The sequence below is a fragment of the Bos indicus x Bos taurus genome, chromosome 22, assembly GCF_003369695.1.
Source record: "Bos indicus x Bos taurus breed Angus x Brahman F1 hybrid chromosome 22, Bos_hybrid_MaternalHap_v2.0, whole genome shotgun sequence".
NCBI lineage: Eukaryota > Metazoa > Chordata > Mammalia > Artiodactyla > Bovidae > Bos > Bos indicus x Bos taurus.
Genome location: NC_040097.1, coordinates 8,678,912 through 8,700,720, shown reverse-complemented (window position 1 = coordinate 8,700,720; position 21,809 = coordinate 8,678,912). Strand labels below are relative to the sequence as shown.

The window sequence follows — 21,809 nt, the reverse complement described above, 5'->3', positions numbered from 1 at the left end:
TTTGTGGGTCTCAGCAGAATCACCATGCCTAATACAGTACAGCGACACCACTGTCGGGCGGTCCCCAAGGGCTTTGGAAGTGGGCAGAGCTCCTGATTTCTTTGGTTTGTTGTCACTGACAGTGATGGATCTCCCATGGCCATCCAAGTTGACTGGCATTCCTTGTTCCAGGTACCCTGCAGGAGCTGTGGGGTTCTCTAGCAGCACTTAGGTTGCCTGCTGAGGCAGCAGGACTTTTCTCAGGCAAGCCTGGCTGCTCCACGTCAGAGGCTGTGTTGGCATGTGCAGTGTGCCTTTCTCCCAACTGATTTGGCTTTGAGGTAATGCAGTTCAGGGGCCTTTCCAATTTGATGGCAGCCCCACTTCCAAACAGGGTGACCACCTCCAAGTTGTAATGTCTTTTTCTAAGATGAGAGCACTTGTGCAAGTTGAGAATGTCGAGCTTCCGGTAGTGAGGAGGTGGTGGTCAGCACAAAGAACTCAGACCCCTGCCTCTTGGCTCTGCATCTTCCTGGTAATGGTGCAAGAAGGATCATTCCCAGCAGCTTATCACCAAAAATGTCACAGAGCTGACTACCTGTAGCCCAGAACTAGGTGTGTCTACTCTGTATGCTGGAGAGCAAGAGAGAGGCCATGCTAGATGTCCCTTTCTGGCTGATCAGGACATGAGTCTGGACGGCAGTGTTATACCCTGTTAAGAAAACAGTATCAACTCTTTTTAAAAATTCAGCTTTGTTTCCTTTAAGTTGTGGCCATGCAGTGTAGCATGTGGGATCTTATTTCCCCGACCAGGGATTGAACCTGTGATCCCTGCATTGGAAGCACAGAGTGTTAACCACTGGACCACCAGGGAAGACCCCATAGCATCAACTCTTAAACACCCAGTGGGGCAGGGGGAGAGGCTGCGGTTCCATTCTGCCAAGTGAGGCCCTACCTCTGCATCCTGATTACTCTTCTGAAATTAAGAAGCAAGAATGAAAAGTCTCCATAATAAAATGGAAAGATTTGAAATCAAAATGTTAGTACAAGTCCTGGTCTTAGCAGTTCATTAGCATGATCTCAGTGTCCATTTGCAAGCATGTAAAGTGACCAGTAGAACAGTAGTATGGTTGTGAAGAGTAAGACAAATTAGAGCACTTGGAAAACTAAAACCTCAGGAAAATGTTAATGGTTACTACTGAGGACTTAAAGCCAGGATCTGTGCTGCTTCCTGTTCAGACTGAAATATGCCCTAGCCACAGCAACAGGAGCAGCTATGCCCTGGAGAGCAGCCCCCTGGCTTTGCCCAGGGGCCTTCTATGCACAGAGTGGCAGGCTATATCCATGGCAGTGGGCCTCGTGCCTTCCTTGGTTCTGCCAAACCCAATGGGAACTTGAGAGGCATGCAGAAGCCATAGCCTAAAACATCCCTGATGCCCAAGTCCAGGAGACTTGAATGTGGGGACACGGAGTGTAAGCTCTAGATAGTAGTCTATTTACCTTTCTTTCACTTTCCAATTTCTACATATTCTCCCTTCTCTTTTTTAGCCTACCCTCACACTGTGCCCAGAAAAACAGAACCACATTCATTTGACACTCCATGGTTACTACTTTCATGTATATGAGACAGGATACTGACTGTCTCAAGGTCACTGCCTTGATGAGGTTCTGGCTTATGGAGGTATCACCTAACCAGGTGTGCTGTGCTTAGTTCTGAAATTGCTGGTGAGATCTAGGGAGGATCAGAATGAAACTGATAATAGTTAATATAAAATCCCCAAATGAAGACAGTAGTAATAGAATCTTGTCTCCAGAGAAGGGAGGAAGGTCACTGAGGAAGGAGATATTTCATATTTTATACCATATGCTTGTTTTACATAAATCAAAAATTGAATCTAAAAGGATATATTTAAGTGTTAACAGAATATATGACAGAAATATAAACTGGAGTAGGTAGAGCTTTAACAGAGGGGTGTGGAAAGAGCCCCCACCCAGACCTTTCTTGTGAAAAACAGGAGTAATTGTCATGCTCTAGGCACCAAAGTACTCTTGCCTGGAAAATCCCATGGATGGAGGAGCCTGGTAGGCTGCAGTCCATGAGGTCGCTAAGAGTTGGACACAACTGAGCAACTTCACTTTGATTTTTCACATTCATGCATTGGAGAAGGAAATGACAACCCACTCCAGTATTCTTGCCTGGAGAATCCCAGAGACGGGGGAGCCTGGTAGGCTGCCATCTATGGGGTCGCACAGAGTCAGACATGACTGAAGCGACTTAGCAGCAGCAGCAGCAGGCACCAAAGGACCCATCTGTGAGGCCGCCTTTCCACAAAGACTGGCCTCAGGAAGGAGGAGGTGGGCATGTCCACCAAGGTCCTTCACATTGACAACCCTACTCAAGACTCAAGGAGACACACAAAGCAACACACAAGGCCTTGGATGTAAGGCCGAAAAACATGCAGAGAAAAGCTACAGGAAAGAAGAGGTGGTGTTGGCAGGTCCATTAGTACCTTTGTGGCTACAGGCAAGTACAAACCTCTGCCTGGCCCTCTGCTCAGAGAAAGTTGTATCTCAAAGTGGTATATACCGTCCCCAGAGGCCTTATGAAGCCATGAAAAGAGCTTTGGCACATCAGCCCCTTCTAGACCCACAGTTCTATGGTGGGACTAAGATGGTTGCCATTCGTTCATTTATGCCTCCTACCCACCTTAAGCAGCTGCGCTTGGTGCTGCCTGTGCAAGTGTCTTGCAGTCTAGTAGGGAATTATTGTAGACAGACAATGAGATCAGGGCAAAAGTATCTACTGGGTCAGACAGAAGGCTTCCTGGATGGGAAGGTTATGGGAACTGAGCTTTCTGGGTTAAAGGATTTGCCAGGTAGATGGGGAGAGGAGGGACCAACCAGGACGAGCAAGTAGACCTAGTTCCAGTGAAAGAAACAGGCTTTGAATCAAGGCAACCCCATCCAGAGACATGTACTAGTGACAGTTCTTGGTCAGTTATGTGGGTCCCAAGTGACAGAAATGGGAGTGTCTCAAATACCAGAGTTCCCACATCTCCGGCAGTGACCTTGAATATCATTAGGGTTAAGAGATCAAAAGGCAGACAGTCGGTTTGGTGGACAAAGTAGGTGACTAGGCAGCAATTCCCACCACCAAGCAGGGATCTGGAGATGAGTGGCTCTGTACTGCAGAGTGACCTTAGGACAGGACCCACAGACTGCAACCCCTGGCCTGGCAGAGGCTGTTTCCCTAGACTCTGATCTAGTCTCTTAGGGATAGGTAGCTCAGCTGGTAAAGAATTTGCCTGCGATGCAGGAGACCCCGGTTCGATGATTTCTGAGTCGGGAAGATCCCCTGGAGAAGGGATAGGCTACCCACTCCAGTCTTCCTGGGCTTCCCTGGTGGCTCAAATAGTAAAGAATCCGCCTGCAATGCGGGATCGATCCCTGGGTTGGGAAGATCCCCTAGAGGAGGACATGGCAAACTCACTCCAGTATTCTTGCCCAGAGAATCTCCATGGAGAGGAGCCTGGCGGGCTACAGTCCATTGGGGTCGCAAAGAGTCAGACGCGACTGAGAGACCAAGCGCCGGGACTACCCACCAACCTGAGCTTTGGTGGCCCGGGAAGAATCGGGGGCGATGTATCTTGGAGAGGGAACAAGGAACCGGGATTACAGGCCGCACCCTAGGCTGCCTTGAGGAGGGAAATTCTTGCCCCCTGCCCCCAGGATGCGTTCCAGCGGGCCTGGCTGTGCGAGGTCTGGGGCTTTGGCTGCAGACGGATTAGGTCTGATCCGATTAGAGCCTGGGAGGTCCACTTCGCCCCCTTGCCTGGCACTGTCAGCGCCCGCCCCGCCCTCTTGGGTTCTCGGGGACCTCCCGGAGACCCTTCGCCCTGAACACCGGGTTGGTGCGGAAATCCGAGAAGCTCCGTGTGCCCTGGGTTCGGCTCACTGGCACAGCGCGGGCTGGGGCTTGCGCCCCCTGCGGCCCTTCCGAGCCCCGCCCCGAGCCTGCGGGTGTCTGGGCGCCCCGCTCTGTGCTCGCCGCTTGGCGGGTGGGTTCCTCGCGGTTGGGGGGCCCGTGCCAGCCCTTCCATTGGGAGGGCAGGACCACGGCCCCGCCCCGCAGGTCTCCCGCCAGTGCACCTGGCGGCTAATGCCACGCGCGGCGCTGTGCGCCTGCCCGCGCGATACCCCGCGTCCGTTTGTCTCCGCGTGCAGAGCCGGGGGTCTGTCTGTCCCCACCGCAGGAGGACTGAGCAGGGCCGGCGTCAGAGCTACGTGCGGCGGGGCGGGCGCGGCGGGCGGGGTGGGGGCGGCGCTGAGCGCGGCAGCGGCGGCGCGGGAGGCGGGGAGGCGCGGCGCGCCGGGGACAGCGGCGGACGGCGGCGGCATGCGGCTTCTCCCTTTGCCCATCGTGGGCTGAGACGGCCGTAGCACGGGCGGGAGGCGCGGCGGCCGGTGAGCCGAGGGCGCAGCCAGCCGGGCAGACCGCGGACAGCGGTCGGGGCTCCGCGCCATGGGCCGAGCCGAGGGCGGGGGCCCGGGCCGGGGGCCACCGCCGCTGCTGCTGCTTCTGGGGGTTACGCTGGTCCTCGCCTCTGGGGCCGCGCCGGGTAGGTACAGACCGCGACCGAGACCCCAGTGGCTCTCACGCCCCACCTTGGGCCAGGGTCCCGTTGGCTTCGGGTACAAGAGGTGTCCGCGAGCTCTGCCAAGGGGGCGGGGCAGCGTCTTGCCTGCAGCCCGGGCGGGGGAAGGGGAGCACGAGGAGATGCGGGGACTTGCTGGAGGCGACTCGGCGGCCGCCACCCGAGTGTGGAGACCGAGGTGTTGGCTGGGGGTGGGCCTGTTGGGGCGGGGCCTGAGGGTGAGATTTCGGGGCGGGACCTGGAGGTGATGGCGGGGCACGAGAATGCGAGTTCGGGGCGGAGCCCTAAGGGTGCGACTTTGGGGCGGGGCCTCGTGTGGAATGGAGCCCCGAAGGTAAGACTTTTTGCCAGGAGCCGGAATTGAGGGCCGCCCGGGTTAGAGCGCGGGTGATGTCGGGGGCGGGGCCTTTCGCTTGGGGGCGGGGCCTAAGCTAGTAAAGTGTTTGGTCGGGTGTGTTCTCGGGCTTATTGGGCGGGCTAGGGGCGGGGCTTAAGGATGGGGCGTGGCCTTGGGAAAGCTTGAAGCTGAGGCTTAAGGTTGGCCGGGGTCTGAGAGAGCAGCCGTGGCCGGGGCGGGGCGCTGCCCCAGCCCTAACGCGCGCGCGGTCGCTGACGCCCCGCCCCTCTCCCTCCCTCCCACAGTGCCTGAGGCGGGCAGCGCCGTCGAGGCAGACACGCCGGTGAAGAGCGTCCCGGCGTGGGAGCCGCGTGCTAACGACACGAGGGAGAAGGCCGGCCCACCAGCAGCTGGGAAAGATGAGACTTCTCGGATTGCGCCCGGCGGCGAGCAGGCCTTGGTGGGCCCTGGGGTCGGGGCTGAGGAGGCGCTGGAGGCGTCGGCGGCGGTGACAAGCACAGCCTGGCTGGAGGCCGAGAGCCCAGGCCTGGGCGGAGTGACCGCAGAGGCGGGCAGCGGCGACACCCAGGCCCTTCCAGCCACGCTCCCGACTCCCGACGAGGCCCTTGGGACGTCCTCGACGTCCGCAGCCACCTTCGAGGCTACGGAGGCCAGTGAACCACCCTCCCCAGCTCCTGGCGACAAGCCGAGCCCAGGCCCCGAACTCCCCAAGGAGAGCCCCATGGAGGTTTGGCTGAACCTGGGAGGCAGCACACCTGACCCTCACGGGCCAGAGCCCACGTACCCCTTTCAGGGCACACTGGAGCCCCACCCAGCGTCAGATATAATTGACATCGACTACTTCGAAGGACTGGATGGTGAGGGCCGTGGCGCCGACCTGGGGAGCTTCCCTGGGTCGCCAGGTACCTCAGAGCACCACCCTGATCCCGGGGGAGAGACTCCTTCCTGGAGCCTGCTTGACTTATACGATGACTTCACTCCATTTGATGAATCTGATTTCTACCCTACCACATCCTTCTATGATGACTTGGATGAAGAGGAGGAAGAAGAGGAGGACAAGGATGCAGTGGGAGGCGGAGACCTGGAAGATGAAAATGACCTTCTAGTGCCCACTGAGAAGCCTGGTCTGGGGCCCGGGACAGGCCAGCCCACCAGTCGGTGGCACGCTGTCCCTCCGCAGCATACTCTGGGGATGATCCCCGGCAGCAGCATCGCCCTCAGGCCCCGCCCAGGAGAGCCAGGCAGGGACCTGGCCCCGAGCGAGAATGGCACCGTGTGCCGCAGTGGCTTTGTGAGACATAACGGCTCCTGCCGGTCAGTGTGCGACCTCTTCCCAAGTTACTGTCACAATGGCGGCCAGTGCTACCTGGTGGAGAACATTGGGGCCTTCTGCAGGTAAGGATGTGGCAGGCAGGTGTCCAGGGGGTTTGTCAAGAGAACTCCTGAAGGGGGCATGGGAGGCTGCTTCAGCAGAGAGGGGGATGTGACAGGTTCCCAGAGCTTGTGTGTTTATGGGTCAAGAGATGGTCCCAGTAAATATTCTACAGACTAACAGCGTAAATGTACTTCCTGTGAGCTCATCACTAGGAGAGTTTCCTCAGAAGTAAGATTGTGCATTTCCTCTAAGTGTCGTGCCCTTTACCAAACCAGTACACTATAAAGGCGAAACAAAAGGACTTGGCCAAGGATTTTGGAAAAGGCCTTTACTGGCTTGATGGCAGGTTCTTGTTGGCAAGTTCTAGCTAAACTTGCAGAAGAAGGTCCATAGACGCCCTGGGAGAAGAGAGAACTGCTGACCACTCCCTCTGAGCCATGTGTGAGGCAGAAGAAGGGCTCCATGACCCTGGGGGGCACGTGCTTCAGGTGGCACGAATGAGGACCTTCTCATTGGATAAAGACCCAGAGAGCAGCCATTCAAACAGGTCAAGTCAAGCAGAGTGTCCTTCCTCACACAGCAGACATTTGGCATTTCTTAGTTCTGGATAGTGACTTTACTCCTCCTACCTTTGTTGTTGTCTTCCTGGAGATACTCAGTCTGACATGTTTTAAAGACCCAGAGAGTTTAGTGTCAGAGTAAGGATATTGTGTGCAGCCACCAGCCCATGCCTCATTGGTAATTAACCCCCTATACCTGCCCTCACGGCAAGGTAGTTAACCTGCTGGAGAGCTCACGGGCTTATTCTTATTCTGGATGAAGCACATGTCCAGGGCTGAGTGGTTTGCTTCTCTCCATCCTTTACAGCCCCTAGAAGTGGCAAGTAGACCTCAGAGTCTTCTGGGACTTGTTTCCACCGGTCCTAAGAGTGAAACATTTCTGTAATCTGGGTATCTCTGTTTTTTTAAGTGCCATTCCCTATGTTTCTTTTTCTGGGTCTTTTTGGAGGTATATAAAGAATTCAGATTCTATAGGTCTTAATGTTCTGATAGAAGAATAATATAATGCATGCATGCTGTGCCTTTGTCATTAAAGCTTGAGTTTCCTTCCTATGAAGTTCTTTCCCATAAATGATTGTGTCATTAAGGTCACTGATATAAGATGTGTCCACACAGCTCTGATTGGAGCTGGCCAGCTATTGCCAAAAAGAACTGTGATCAAGGTATTACGGCAACAAGACCTTGCTGGTTGCTTAAGGGCTACCAGAAATACAAGGAAACCCTGATTTTGCTCCTCAGACTCCAGTTGTGGAGGGAGGACTATAGTAATGATTTTAGCCTGGGAGCTATGAAATCTCTGTGCAAAATTAGTATCTTTCATCCTATTGGAGGCCTGAGTTTTCACCTTCGAAGTTAGCTCCCCATCAGAGTATTAAATTTGGAGCCCTCGTTGCCTCTGAAGCACTAGAACAGTTCCCAGAACCTCCTGGAGCTATCAAGGGACCCCCCAGTAGTAAACATGACCTCACTGAGTGGCATGCCTATACTGACCATGGATCATCCAGTGGATCCTGCCTTAGGAGGACTTCTCACTAGTCCACTCCAGCCCCCCTTGCACAGCTTCCATCCCAGGATCACCCATCCTGGGCCTCCCTACCAGAAATTCCTCCTCTGACGGGTACACCCAGGCCCAGCCCCAGCTTGGAAACTGTTTTACATTCCACTCACAGGAGGCTGCCGAGCCCTTGGTTGCAGACTGCAGCATGCTTTTGTCTGTGTCACCCGACCACTGCAGAGAAACGAGCAGAGCTATGGCAGAACTTCTCCAGAGCACTCTGTTAGAGGGACCTTCTTTCCCCGCTGTCCTCCAACAGCCTCCCACGACTGCAGAGGGGCAGCTGGATAAGAGAATTCACTGCTTGCCACAGAGCCCCGCCCTCTTCTAGGTGTGGAGTGGCTAATTCTCCCGGGTTTGATTTCCCCATTTCTGGACTCCTTTCTCCTCTGTCATTCACCCTGAGGTTCATGTCCTCCCTCCTTTGCCTGCCTCTGTATCCTTCCACATTTTTTCCTCTTTGAAGCAGCCTGGTTCCCATGGAAACAGCAATGTCATTGGAAGAGTTGGAGCCTGGGAATGTCCCCAAGGGCAGGAGAAAGTCACTCAACAAAAGGACTGAAACCCACCCAGAGGGTTGATTCTCACTCTGCTTTCATGACAGTTCTCATGGTGTAGGACAGGAAGCTGTAGGGGCAGCACTTGGGGGGCTGCTGAGATGGGGGAGAATGTACATCCATCTTTGTGCTTGTCCTTGTCTGTCGCTTCCTTATTTTCAGTGTCTGGTTGGCCACGTGAACTAGATGGGACTGCAATGCCCCAGGATAGGGCGGGTCCTACTACTTTGTGGTGGTAGCTCCTATTGATCTTGTTTTTCATCTTTTTTTTTTCCCCCACCAGAGCCCAGGGCAGGGGCTTGGGGGGTTCCGGGGGAATCTTGTGATTGTTGTCATTGAAGTGGAAAACGGGGTTCCCTTCCCTCAGTCACTTCACAGGCCTGTGAATGGCCAGTGTGCTCTGTTTGCCAGCGCCCCGTTTACCTCATTTGTGTCGACCGCCCTTGATGCATTTGTGCCACACACTCTTCCTGGTGTGGTTGTAAAGATGAGGCAAGAATAGCAACCCTAAAGTCTGCACAGACGAGGACACCACACTTCCTTAGCTGCTCATAGGAGCAGGGTGTTGACGTCAGCCCCGGGGTCAGGGGTCAGACGCTCTGCAGCCACGGCTGCCGGCCCATCGCCTCAGCCTCACCCTGTCACCGCTGCAGGTGCAACACACAGGACTACATCTGGCACAAGGGGATGCGCTGCGAGTCCATCATCACCGACTTCCAGGTGATGTGCGTGGCCGTCGGCTCGGCCGCCCTCGTGCTGCTCCTGCTCTTCATGATGACGGTGTTCTTCGCCAAGAAGCTCTACCTGCTCAAGACCGAGAACACCAAGCTGCGTAGGACCAAGTGAGTCTGTGACTGCCAGCCCCGCCCTGTGGGATCCAGGAATGTGGTCCTGAGGGTTTCTGGCATCTGCTGTCCATCCCTGCTTGCGTTTTTCATACCAGAGATTCACCCAAGCTTACCCGTTCCTAGACAGAATGTGCTGGAATTGGCAGCAGAGGTTAGGCCCCTGTGGCAGACTGCAGCTGTCCAGCACCATTCCACACACACACACTCGCCACCTTTTCTCAGGATGCTTAGGAAAGGCAGCCAGAGTATAGCAGCTCCCGACTCTGGTCAAGTAACTGGTTAAGTACCGCGCTCAGCCCCCCACCCCCATCTGATTACACCTGCTTCCCAAGTCTTTGACAGCCAGAGGCCAGTATGAGGATTTCGCTCCCAAATCAGCTGAAGTGACTCCTCCAGCTGCCTCAGATGTGCCGTCCTCTTCAGTGAAAAGATTTAGCAGTGTGTTGCTTTTCAAACTGGTCCACCCTGGTCCAGGCAGAAGAACAGAGGGCTCAAGGAAGTCCCCGTTCCCTCTCAGTAGAATGTGGGGAGTGCTAGGACCTCGGCCTCACTTCCTCCATTGTGGATTTGAAGGGCCATATGGGCATGTGGAGTCTCATTTCAGCTCTTCTCTGAGCAGAGGAGTGACAGCTGAGCACCTGTGAGAATCAACATGCGTTTACCCTTGAAGCCCATGCCTTGAACACTCGGATGTGACCTTACCCACCCTGAGACAGTCACTGTTATCACTTAGCAAAGTATAACAAATAGCAAAGTATAACTCCTGTGAAATGTCACAGGAGTCAGAAAAGGAGACTGGAGTTCAGCTTCCTCAGGACCCAAGAGGCAATTTATGCAGGACCGCCCCCACCCCCTTTTCCCCCTGTTGTTTCCCCCCAGTTAATTCCCTCGCCCTGACCCGAGGCTCTCCAGAGAATGGGACTGAAGGACTTGCCCTGGGTCCTGGGAAAGGGACAAAACGCCATCTGTTGCTCCTTTGCTGGGTAAACTCGTGGGACGTGCAGATGCCAGCAGCTCTCTGCCGCCTTTCAGCTAACTGTCCTGGGGCTGCGAGGGCCTCCCCATTGTGCCTGTGCATTGAGGCAGGGCTGTATCTGTGCATGTGATCACAAGCCAAGGCCCTTGGCTCCTCACACCGCCACTGAGGGGGTGGGGGGAGGGTCAGGGTGGGAATGGGACCACCTACCAGGGCTGCTGCTGATGACCGGGGAGAGAAGGAGCTGAGGCCCAGGGAAGGGCCCTCTTCTAGGTCTTCCTCCTGGAACCAGTTTTCGTTTTGCACAGATCATGGCTCCCCCAGCCCTTCAGCTCAAATGCCACCTTCCTTATTTCCTCTGTACACCTCCTTTCTTTCCCAAGCCTTGTTACCACTCTGCAAACGCTATTAATGCATGTGCCCAGTGTACTACAGATACTGCTGTCGCATATTGATTCTAAGATACCCATTTTTTCCCCACATATTAGCATCTCTGAAATTGGATTGTGTCTTACAGTCGCTGGCATCTTATAATCACTGTTGGCCAGATGGCAGTCATGATGTAGTTGTAATTGTCTGGCAGGCACAAACGTGGTCATAGCTGTTCATATCGTTGTCAGTTCTTTATCTAAAGTCTAAATGAGTGCCTTAAAGTGTGTAATGAAAACTGTAGGTGATAAACCTACAGTTTAAGAAAGGATTGGACCATGGTTTAAATGGCAGAAGGTTTTTCTTAGTGGTACAACAAGTAGGGGCACACCCATGACATTTGACGAAATACAGCGCTTGCCCTGTGAAGCTTCTATCAAATGTCGCTGTGATTGTTTCACTTACATTTTCCCTTCTCTCTTCTGTCCTAACCAGCAAATTCCGGACCCCATCTGAGCTCCACAACGATAACTTCTCCCTGTCCACCATTGCCGAGGGCTCTCACCCAAACGTAAGGAAGCATTGCGACCCTCCGCGTTCCCCTCCCCCTCACTGCCTGTGCCTGGGCTCGCTATGAAACTCTATCTGTCAGGTAACTTGTCTTCGCATCTGCCCTTGTGCCTGCTCCCACCCCTGCCCGCATCTCTGGTTCACTTCAGCATATGGAGCCACTCCTCAGAGCTCTGAGGGTCTGAATAATGTCGCCTGGCCGGACCATAAGAGTGAGAAGAAGGGCGTGATGGCGTGTCACTTCCTGGACAGGCAAAATAGCACAAAGTACAGAAGAGCCATTTCTGGGATAGCGTATGATTCTTAGCTTCATCTCAGCTTTAGAAGTCTGATTTTTGTCTTCTTTTCTACACTGAGAAGAAAGCCTCTGCTTTTCTTGCTAGGGACTTTCTCGCTGGTCTTTGAAGCAGATGGTGCTTGTTCTTTGGGGTGAATGGGAAAACCTCTGGGATTGCCGGAAAAACAATCTCTTTGACACTGTTTTGAGAGCCCTAAAAATTAGCAGGCTTATATACACTGGTTATATACACCGAAAGAGGCCAATCTAGGATAGTTTTTTAAAGTTTTTGATATAAAGGGAAGCATAGAACACTGGCAGAACCATAAGTGTAGGTATAAATCTGTCCTTATGAGGATGGGTTTATAAATGTAAGCTGAAACCCAATAAGAGATCCTGATAGACCATTTCCTTTTTTTATAACTGGGGAAAGCACATCCCCAGAAGACAAAGGAGAAAATAATAGTATATGAGGCTGTTCACCAAACCCCAGAAAAGAACAAGTTGACCTGCAGAAGGAGGAGAAAAGGAGTCAATTTAAATAAGAAATAAAAAAGGCCAATTTAAGCTAATTTTTTAAAGACTTTGCTATAAAGGATAGAGAACAAATATATTTTATGTGGTATGTACCAAGATACTAGTAAGTTTAAGATGAGCATAACTGTCAAGGGAACAAGATGTCCTGTCACGTCTGAGATTGGTGACCACTCCAATCAACCCACAAGGATGTAGGATGTGCCTTGTCTTGGAACACCCCATCCCAACATACCCAGCCCCTGGCAGTGATGTGCATGTAGTTGTCATTTATGAATTACTGGTGGTCAGTGGCCTGCCATGGGGTCTCTCAGACCCACTGTCTGATGTGCCATCTCATACATGAGGGACAACAGGCCTGACCTGTAGAGGAGTGCCTGCAGTCAGGATGTTTATTATCCACAGAGTGCAAGGGTCCTTGGCAAAGCTTCTGACTCATGCATTTCTGGCAGCCTTGGTACATCCACCTTTCCTCCTCACAAAGATGGAGGGGAAGGAAATAGCGTCTCTTGGAGGCCTTGGTTGCAGGAGCCAACAGAAAGGTCTCCAGTTCTTGCGGACCCAGCTTTTGGAAAGCAAGGCATTTCTCCAGGAAAACTGCGACTGACCTTGAGTTCAGCATATGGCAGAGCAAAAACAGAGTGGAGCAGGGTGGTCAGCCGTGGTGTACTCTGCCCGAGAAGGGCCCTGGGGTTGTCTGGGCGGCACTCAGCTCTCTGGCTCCTCTGGGATCCTGGGGGCCATTTCCACGGGCATCGTTCCCTCAGCTTGTGCCCCAGGGTACATCCTGTCACCTCTGCCAAAGCCCTGAGCCTGTGGGGGGTGGCTCTCCTGTCCAGCATCTGGATTTTCCACTTCACCTCTCATTCCCTCCACCTCACCCAGAAGTCAGACTTGGTCATAGTGAAGATCTTGTGCACTGACAGTGAAGACAGTTACCACCTTATGATGAAGTGGAGCCCTGGCCGTTGCTTCAGCCACCGCAGTGACTGCTGACAAGTGCTGCTGGCAGCAGGATGAAAGTGAGAGAACCTCCAGATGAGTTGGGACCTGAAACAGGGGCAGCTAGTCTCACCATCCCTCTCCCTTCACCCCTCAAAAAAAAAAAAAAAAAAAAAAACCTTGTTGATTTTGGCATCTCCTAAAATTTTGTAGAGTTTTCTTTATTTTAGCAGAGGGGTTATTTCTTTTGCATAAGTCAAGGAGATGGAATGGGGCCTTTTCCTACTCAGGTCCAATAATCTCTATAAACCACTGTCTGAAAAGATTTCAAACATCAAAGTACCACTTTGGGTCTGGTCGGGGAAGGGTCCCTGGCTGATGTCTGTGTCGGGGCACGTCCCTCTCCCCTGCTATGCTCATCACTCTGTGCTGCTCCTGGACTGGGCCCTCTGTAGTGACGTGGGACCCTGTGGCTGGTGAGCCAGCAGCTGAGTGTGTGAGGGTCTTGTGTCACTGAGCAGCCAGCCTCAGAAAGAAACTTCACAAGGAAAAGGAAAAGCCTGTGGCTTTTCAGCCCCTGCTATGAAGGTTTGCCCTTTTCCGGGAGGAATGGCAAGTGTGTAGAAGGCTGGGCACCTCCCACTGCATGGCATGAAGGAAGTCACCTTAATTCCGTGGGCGAATTGTCTGAGCACCGGAAGCCGCCCTGTCCGTCTCCCAGCTGTGCTGTCAGCAGTGTTGTGGCGAGGACTTGGTCCTCCTGAGAGTGGACAGATCTTCCAGGAGGTCCCTTAATGTTTCCCATCCCCACCCTACCCACCGGTTTAAATCTTTGCTACTTCCCAGTCTCTGTTTCCTCCATATATTTGGTAAAATACTGGCTGCCCGCCCCCTTCTGATAGAGGCTTGTGTCTGAACAAGAAGACATCCAGGCCTGAACTCCTGGCGGAAGGATGCCCATATGGCTGGGACAGAAAGCTGGAAATAGTTCCCAGGGCTTAGGCCAGGGGGAGGTCCAGTTTCCTCACGATGAGGGACTTCCACCAAATCAAAGGCAGAGGGGCCTTCAGCTGAGGGACTCAGCCACCCTAGGCCTAAGAGGATGGAGTTCTGGAGCAAAAACATGGATGAGAATCGCTCCATCCTGGTCTAGACACGCCCTCACCTCTTCTACCTGCTGAAGGTACTTAGCTCGTCTCATAGCATTGTTGGATACCTGTGTTCCTGATTTGTAGGATTGACTTCTCCCACCCATTGGCCCGGAAGGCAGCTTTCTCCTCTGTTCAAATCTTCAAGAGGCCAGGTTTAATTAGGTTCCCCACCTTCATGGCATCAGTTTTGATGCCCAGGTCTATACAACTCACTGAATTCACTTTTTCACATTAGGAGAATATCCCTGTGCCCCTGTATGCCCCCAAGGAGAGTGTGATGGGCCCAGGGTAGGGGTAGTTATCTTGAAAAACGTGAAAGTGAGTTCCATCCTTGTCAGAGGAGAGGTGAGTGTAGGCCATCCTGTCTTGCTCCAAATTTTGCTGTGATCCCCAGTCCCTTCTACTCAGGGTCTCAGGTGTTTATATCCAACATCTTCCCCCACACCTCACACGAGCTCTACCTCATCCTGCTTCCTCTCCATAAAAAAAACCTATGTGTGTGTGTACATAATACACTTAATATATCAGGTCGATCTTTCCATCTCACACATACACATTTATACCACTGAACAGTTTTTTCTCAGCCTCTCCAAGCAGGGGTAGAAAATACCCACTTCCTGTAGGCGCTGTGTGCAGCGGCCTTGCCTGAAATCTGCCTCAACACAGAATGAAGTTCATTTCGCCTTGTGCTTGTCTCATACACACTGGAATTGGGGAGCGTGTGTTCCGCTGTTGTCTGTAAATCACTCCTGAAGTCTTTGAAACTCTCAGAATGCTCTGTGCAAGCTGGCCTTCTGCGACAGTGCTCAGTGAGGCTGGAGCGGGGGCAGGTCACAGTGATTTCTACATGGACAGTACATTGAACCCCCGTAACGTCTGATGTAATTCTAGCGCCTTTCCCTACTTTCCAACTAGTCCCTCGCCCGACCTAGTGTCGTTACAGGTCAGACTCAGGAGCAGGCAGCATGGACTTGGGCTCACCGTTCTGTAGAGAATGTCCTGGTCCTTAATCACCATGAGTATCTTGAATTTCAGAAGTGATTAAAGCAAGAAAGGGCTGAGCTGGCTGGTCAGATAGGCAAGTTACCCTTCTTGCCCTCCATGAACCTGCCTGGGTGGCTACACAGCTTCTTTGATCTGCAAAAATTCCGAGCACTTACAATAGCTATTTGGGGCTTCTGAGAAAGAACCGAGGCCCCCTGGGTAAAATCTGCTCAGGGACTCCTGAAGGAAGAGTAGTGGGAAGAAGGTGTTGCTATAAGAGTTCTCTGAACACAGAGCTGGAGGAATGTACTGGTGTGGGTTTCCTGGGAAGCGTTAACAAGTTCACTGAGGCTCAGAAGCTAGTCCTGGGGCTGCAGGCAACACGGAGAGGCAGGGGGCGCGGGGACCCATCACAGAGGGGTTGCAAACCAGCAGCACGGGCCTTAGACTGAGGGAGCACCGTGTAAGTCGGCGTCTGTGTGGTAGATAAAGTCTGATAGGCTCGCACATCTCTGGCCTCTAGTCAGAGAACGTGAATTTGCTGTGGGGAGAGGGGCCTTGACTCTGCCGGAATCAGCTCTGCGCCTGACCACAGCCTTGTTTGCACACTAACAAGTCATGTTCCTGATCAAGACCTTTTTGCGAGAGCAGAACTCCTCAGGATGGAGGGCCGTGTGAAGAGGGGCCGGGCACAGCTCACCAGCAGGTGAGGCTTTAGAGGGACCAGGCTGAGTATTAAAAAGGACTGTTTCTCCCCTGTCTGGCTTCCCTTATAGGTATTTGTAACGCAGTTACCTGTCGGGTTTTCACTCGTACATGGCCAGTGTTTTTTGAGGATGATGTTCTGAAAGTGTAGCTGCTAATGAGTCACTTTGGTTCATCCAAGCCTCAGCACTTTCTTCCTTTTCTCAGTTTTACCCTTTTTTAGTAAAATAGAAAAGTCTGAGATGTTATTTAATTCCTCCACCCATTGTCTCCTTCCCACTCTTGCCTCAGCTTTTATCTTTCTCTTCCAGGATGATTCTAGCGCTCCCCACAAAATCCAGGAAGCTCTCAAGTCCTGCCTGAAAGAGGAGGAGCCATTTAACATCCAGAACTCCATGTCGCCCAAACTCGAGGGTGGCAAGGGTGACCAGGCCGACCTGGAGGTGAACTGTCTTCAGAACAACTTAACCTGAAGCTGAGCAAGAGAGGAAATGGGGGGCGGGGGGCGGGGGAAGAAGAAGCATTATCTCCTCTTGTACAGATTCTATTTCTTGTAACCATTTGTTAAACTCCTTTCTTTTTCTGATCTCATGGCATGCCTTGGTGTATTTTGTACAGGAGGGAAAAAACACACCATAAGCAAAGAACCCGAAGAGAATTACAATACATTGGATTGTTCTGTCTGTGCTGTCTGTACATTGCTTCTGCTGCTGTGATTTCTAAACCTATGCTATTATTCAACTGACTTTTTTTTTTGTACTTTGACCTACCTTTTTTTGAAATACCGGTAAAAAAAAAAAAAAGTTCTTGAAATAAAACTTTTTAAAAAGCCATTTTTCCTGGTGTACCTGTGTCTACTCCCTACCCTTTCTTGTCACTTTGAGTTGAATTCTTACCTTTATTGAGGATGTGTATTCATACACGTTTCATATCCGAGAAATGGTCTATGTATTAGTCTGCTTGAGCTGCTGTAACAATGCTACAGCCTGAGAGGCTTAACCAACAGACATTTATTTTCTGAACTTTCTGGAGGCTAGAAGTCCAATATCACATTGACAACAGAGTTGATTTCCGGTGAGGCCTCTCTTTCTGGCTTGCAAATAGCCACCTTCTGGCTGTGTCCACAATGGCCTTTTCTATGTGTGCATATGGAGAGAGAGAGTTCCCTGGTGTCCCTTCATCTTTTTATAAGGACACCACTCCTATTGAATTAAGGTCCTGCTCTGATGACTTCATTTAACCTTAATTACCTTATCTCCAAACACAGTCACATTAGGGGCTTCAACATATGATATTTGGGGAGGACACAGTTCAGTCCGTAACAGTCTGTAGCACCTATTATTCAAAATACTCTTTCCTTCTTTCTTAAAACATTTATTCAGCACATACTCAGCCAGGTGCTATGCTAGATGCCAGGAGCTCTAGATGAATAAGCCTGTAACCTCAAAAAGTGAACAGTGTATGGGAGAAATAGTCTTTTAAACATTTTTAATACATCGTGTCAACAGAGTATAGTATATACAAAGCTGTGAGAGTTGGATTTATGAATTCAGAAAGGCTTCAAGGAGAGAGCTTTACACCGGACGCTGAAGGATGGGAGGCATTTTTCAGGACGATGGAGAAGAAAAGGACACTCAAGGGAGAGTTCTGCTGTGTGACTGGAAGATTGTGACGGGGAGACATCTTAGGGGATGGGGTGGGAAAGTGCGTTTTAGGACAGATTGCCAAGGTGCTTGTTGTCTAGCCACTAAGTCGTGTCTGACTGCAGCCCTGTGCACTGTAGCCTGTCAGCCTCTTCTGCCCATGGGCTTTTCCAGGCAAGAATACTGGAGTGGGTTGCCATTTCCTCTTCCAGGAGATCTTCCCGACCCAGGGATTGAATCCACATCTCCTGTTTTGGCACACGGGTTCTTTACCACTGAGCCACAGGGAAGCTAATTGCCAAGGTAGGTAGAGGCAGATAGAATGAAGACTGTAGCAATCCAGGCAATAAATGAGAATGGATTACAGACTTAACAGTTCAAATAGAATTTTACTGATCACTGGTGAGGAGAGTTTTCTAGAACTTTGCCTGTGTTCCCTCTGTGATAATTCTGTAACTGGAATCCCTGTGTTTCTTTTGCCTAATCTCTGCTGCTTCTCCCTGATTTGTCTCCTCTGGTGCCTCATTATTTTTTAGTTTGTGCTGGACACTGTATCTGAAAAATTATTTATTGCAGTTTCCAGGTCTAGGATGGATGGAGGGGCTTTTCATTCACTGCTGTCATATTCCCAGGGGCAGTGGAATTCTGAGATCACGTTATTGCAGATTCCAGGTTAACATTTCCTGGCCACAGAAGGAAGACCACGGACTTAGCAGATTGTGCAAGGGCTGTTTTACTTTGGTTCATCCTGACCCAAAAAGTTGGCTTAAAGCTCAACATTCAGAAAACAAAGATCATGGCATCCGATCCCATCACTTCATGGGAAATAGATGGGGAAACAGTGGAAACAGTGTCAGACTTTATTTTTCTGGGCTCCAAAATCACTGCAGATGGTGACTGCAGCCATGAAATTAAAAGACGCTTACTCCTTGGAAGGAAAGTTATGACCAACCTAGATAGCATATTCAAAAGCAGAGATATTCCTTTGCCAACAAAGGTCCGTCTAGTCAAGGCTATGGTTTTTCTAGTGGTCATGTATGGATGTGAGAGTTGGACTGTGAAGAAGGCTGAGCACCGAAGAATTGATGCTTTTGAACTGTGGTGTTGGAGAAGACTCTTGAGAGTCCCTTGGCCTGCAAGGAGATCCAACCAGTGCATTCTGAAGGAGATCAGCCCTGGGATTTCTTTGGAAAGAATGATGCTAAAGCTGAAACTCCAGTACTTTGGCCACCTCATGGGAAGAGTTGACTCATTGGAAAAGACTCTGATGCTGGGAGGGATTGGGGGCAAGAGGAGAAGGGGACGACAGAGGATGAGATGGCTGGATGGCATCATTGACTCAATGGACATGAGTCTGAGTGAACTCCAGGAGTTGGTGATGGACAGGGAGGCCTGGCGTGCTGCAATTCATGGAGTCACAAAGAGTCGGACACGACTGAGCTACTGATCTGATCTGATCTGACCCCTTAGGGGGCTTCCCCTGTGGCTCAGCTGGTAAAGAACCTGCCCGCAATGCGGGAGACCTGGGTTGGATCCCTGAGTTGGGAAGATCCCCTGGAGAAGGGAAGGCTTAGGGCACAGTCTGGACTCTTAGCCCAGAGCAGGCAGTGGTTTATCAGTGTCCAACACCTCCCCCACCCCTGATCCTTGAAGACTTTCAGAAACACAATTCATCACTCCTAAATGGGCAAGCACCTCCAGGGAAAAGTGGCCTTGAATGCTTGGCTCCTGTCTAGATTCCTGTCCTCTCTGGGATGTCAGGCTAGCAATTCTTTAGAATCTTGTTAGTTCTTTGATGCTTTTAAGATGTTCGTACAGGCTTTTGATTGTCCTTGGTGGAAGAGTTGGTCCAGTTCACCTAGTCTCCTATTTACCGACAACATAAGTCCTCTGTTTTCATCTCCGGACTCTTGCCCAGATGGCATTCCGCTGGTGCCTGTGAGCTCAGTCTGCTCTTTGCTATTGGACAAGGCTGTGTACTGGGGTGTTGGTCTCTGTGTGTATTATAGTTTCCTAACCTGACCCGTATCCACTTTGGGAGCGTTGGCGTGGTTTTGCTTAGGACTTCCTGTAATCTCTGATTTAGGGGACAGACCTGTCTTTCATGGATAAGCACTTCTTTTCACAAGGAGGCCCAGTCAAGATGGATTGTATGTGAAAGCACTTTGTAAATCTAAATCCCATCCAGACACAAGGGTTTGTTAGTTTTGTTGTTTGTTTTTCCCACAAGAATATTATGAAACGGAGATCAAGCCCTTGGCTCTCTCCTACCTCCATAGCACGTGCAGGAGAGACGGGGGAACCCAGATGGGAAGGGAACAGGAGGCAGCGCAGGCCTAACGAATGGACCTACCTAGTGCTGCCAAGGGTCTTTGACCACACGAAGGGGCTGATGTGCTGGAATAAGGTATATGATGTGTATCTGTGCCGGTGGTCCTCTTTCCCGTCTTCTGCCTGTGCTTCTCAGTGATTCTGCTCCATGGGGCCGGCCAGCATCCTATCTCTCTCTGAGGGCCTTCATCTCTGCCGTTCCCTCCCTTACCCGCCCCTGCCCACCAGTGATTGCCTCACACTGAGTTCCCCTTCATTTTCCTCCTTGGTGCTTTATTTTTTTAAAGAGGATGATTCTCAGAGACCGCCTTTGTGTTTTTTCCACCCCACACCACAGCTTGTCCTGTATCCTCCTCCCTAAAGAAAGGACAGACTGAAAATGTGGGTAACTGAGGCAGCATGGAAGGAAAATCATTGGGAAACCTTTTGGCACCAATGGGTCGTTTCACTTGGGAGAAGCCTCTGTGCAATGGTGAACCATCTGTGGATACAAGGCATATCCTTTACACACATAACACACCTGTGTTTAGTTTTCTGGGGCTGCCATAACACATGACCACAAAGTGAACAGCTTCAAACAGTAGAAACTTATTCTCCCACAGTTCTGAAGGCCGGAAGTCTGAAATCAAGGGGTCAGCAGGCTATGCTCCCTCTCACAGCTCTGGGGAAGCATCCTTCCTTGTCTTTGCCTCGCTTCTGCGGGCTGCCAGCCATCCCTGGCTTTCTTTGACATGTGGTTACATCACTCCAGTTTCTGTCTCTGCCTTCACATGGTCGTCTTCCGTCTGTGTGTGTCTGTCTACTCACAAGGCCTCCTTTTCTCTTTACTTTGTTTATGTATTTATTTTTGGCTTTGTCGGGTTCTCACTGCTGCACAGGCTTGTCTTTAGTTGTGGCAAGCAGGGGCTACTCTCTAGTTGCGGTGCGCGGGCTTCTCCTTGCGGTGGCTTCTCTTGTTGCTGAGCACGGGCTGTAGGGCACACTCAGTAGCTGTAGCGTGTGGGCTTAGTTGCCCTGTGGCATGTGGAATCTTAGTTCCCTGGCCAGGGATCGAACCTGCATTGGAAGGCAGAGTCTTACCCACTGGATGACCAGGGAAGTCCCTCATATGATTTCTAGACATAAAGAAGTTATCCCGTACTCCAAAAGCAGCAGGAAACCCAGGACTCAGGGCTGGAAGGCCTCTCCATGTAGGAGTCAGGTGACCTCTCTGAGCCTCAGCGTCTTTACCTGTAACATCCCTGTCTTTTCACAGGACTATCTGGGCATGGGATAGAGCAATGACCAAAATGGACCAAAGCCTTGCCTGGTGGAGCTTACTCCCCACAACATGAGGTCACACGAGGTAAAGTCCATGGAGAGATTCTGAGACACAGGAGGGGCTGTGCACACCCACTTCCAGGCCCAGGGAAAGGGTGAATCCTTGGAGAGGGATGAAGGGGCTTTCCTGAGGTGTGTGAGTACAACCACTGCTGAGAACTATAGCAGAGGCCCCTCCCTCAGCCCAGGAACTCAGCACAGGTACCGGAGTAGCCTGGGGAAAGTATGGGGCTCCACTGAAGGGAACTTAGAATAATATTGTCTCCTGAGTATGTTACAATGAGATTCTGCCATGCACATGGAAGCAAAGATATGCAAAGTTATCAGAAGGGATCAGATGGCCAGTCAGACTCCACAGTACTCTGGGCAAAGGTTCATCACAGCCCAGGAGGAATGTGTGCATCATAGGGGTTAGCCTCCAGAGACTCATGTCCCAAGTGTACACTCAGGGCAGAATTGCTGGGATGGAATTCAGCCAGTCTTTACAAGATAGTGTCGAAAGTGCTAATTACCAGCTAATAACTCCCACCAACAGTGGAGCCAAACTGCTTTACTCCACATTCTTCCCAACCCTTGATATTGTCATATGTTTTCAATTTTAGTCATTCTTACAGGCGTCCT

General features: G+C 51.4%; 1 protein-coding gene across 1 annotated transcript; it reads left to right on the top strand.

Annotated features, from left to right (window-relative positions):
• Window positions 1–4,339: 4,339 nt before the first annotated feature.
• CSPG5 (chondroitin sulfate proteoglycan 5) lies at window positions 4,340–16,727 on the top strand. Its single transcript, XM_027523281.1, has 5 exons — window positions 4,340–4,598; window positions 5,277–6,387; window positions 9,192–9,380; window positions 11,227–11,302; window positions 16,206–16,727. Exons 1-5 carry the CDS (start codon window positions 4,502–4,504, stop codon window positions 16,365–16,367), a joined length of 1,635 nt encoding a protein of 544 aa, XP_027379082.1. The 5' UTR covers window positions 4,340–4,501; the 3' UTR covers window positions 16,368–16,727.
• Window positions 16,728–21,809: the final 5,082 nt, after the last annotated feature.

Excerpts from the sequence above, each read along its gene's own strand:
- CSPG5 (XM_027523281.1), top strand. The coding sequence starts at position 4,502 with ATGGGCCGAGCCGAGGGCGGGGGCCCGGGCCGGGGGCCACCGCCGCTG. Across the intron at positions 4,599-5,276 it reads CGCCTCTGGGGCCGCGCCGG|TGCCTGAGGCGGGCAGCGCC; the intron begins GTAGGTACAGAC and ends TCCCTCCCACAG. Across the intron at positions 9,381-11,226 it reads ACCAAGCTGCGTAGGACCAA|CAAATTCCGGACCCCATCTG; the intron begins GTGAGTCTGTGA and ends TGTCCTAACCAG.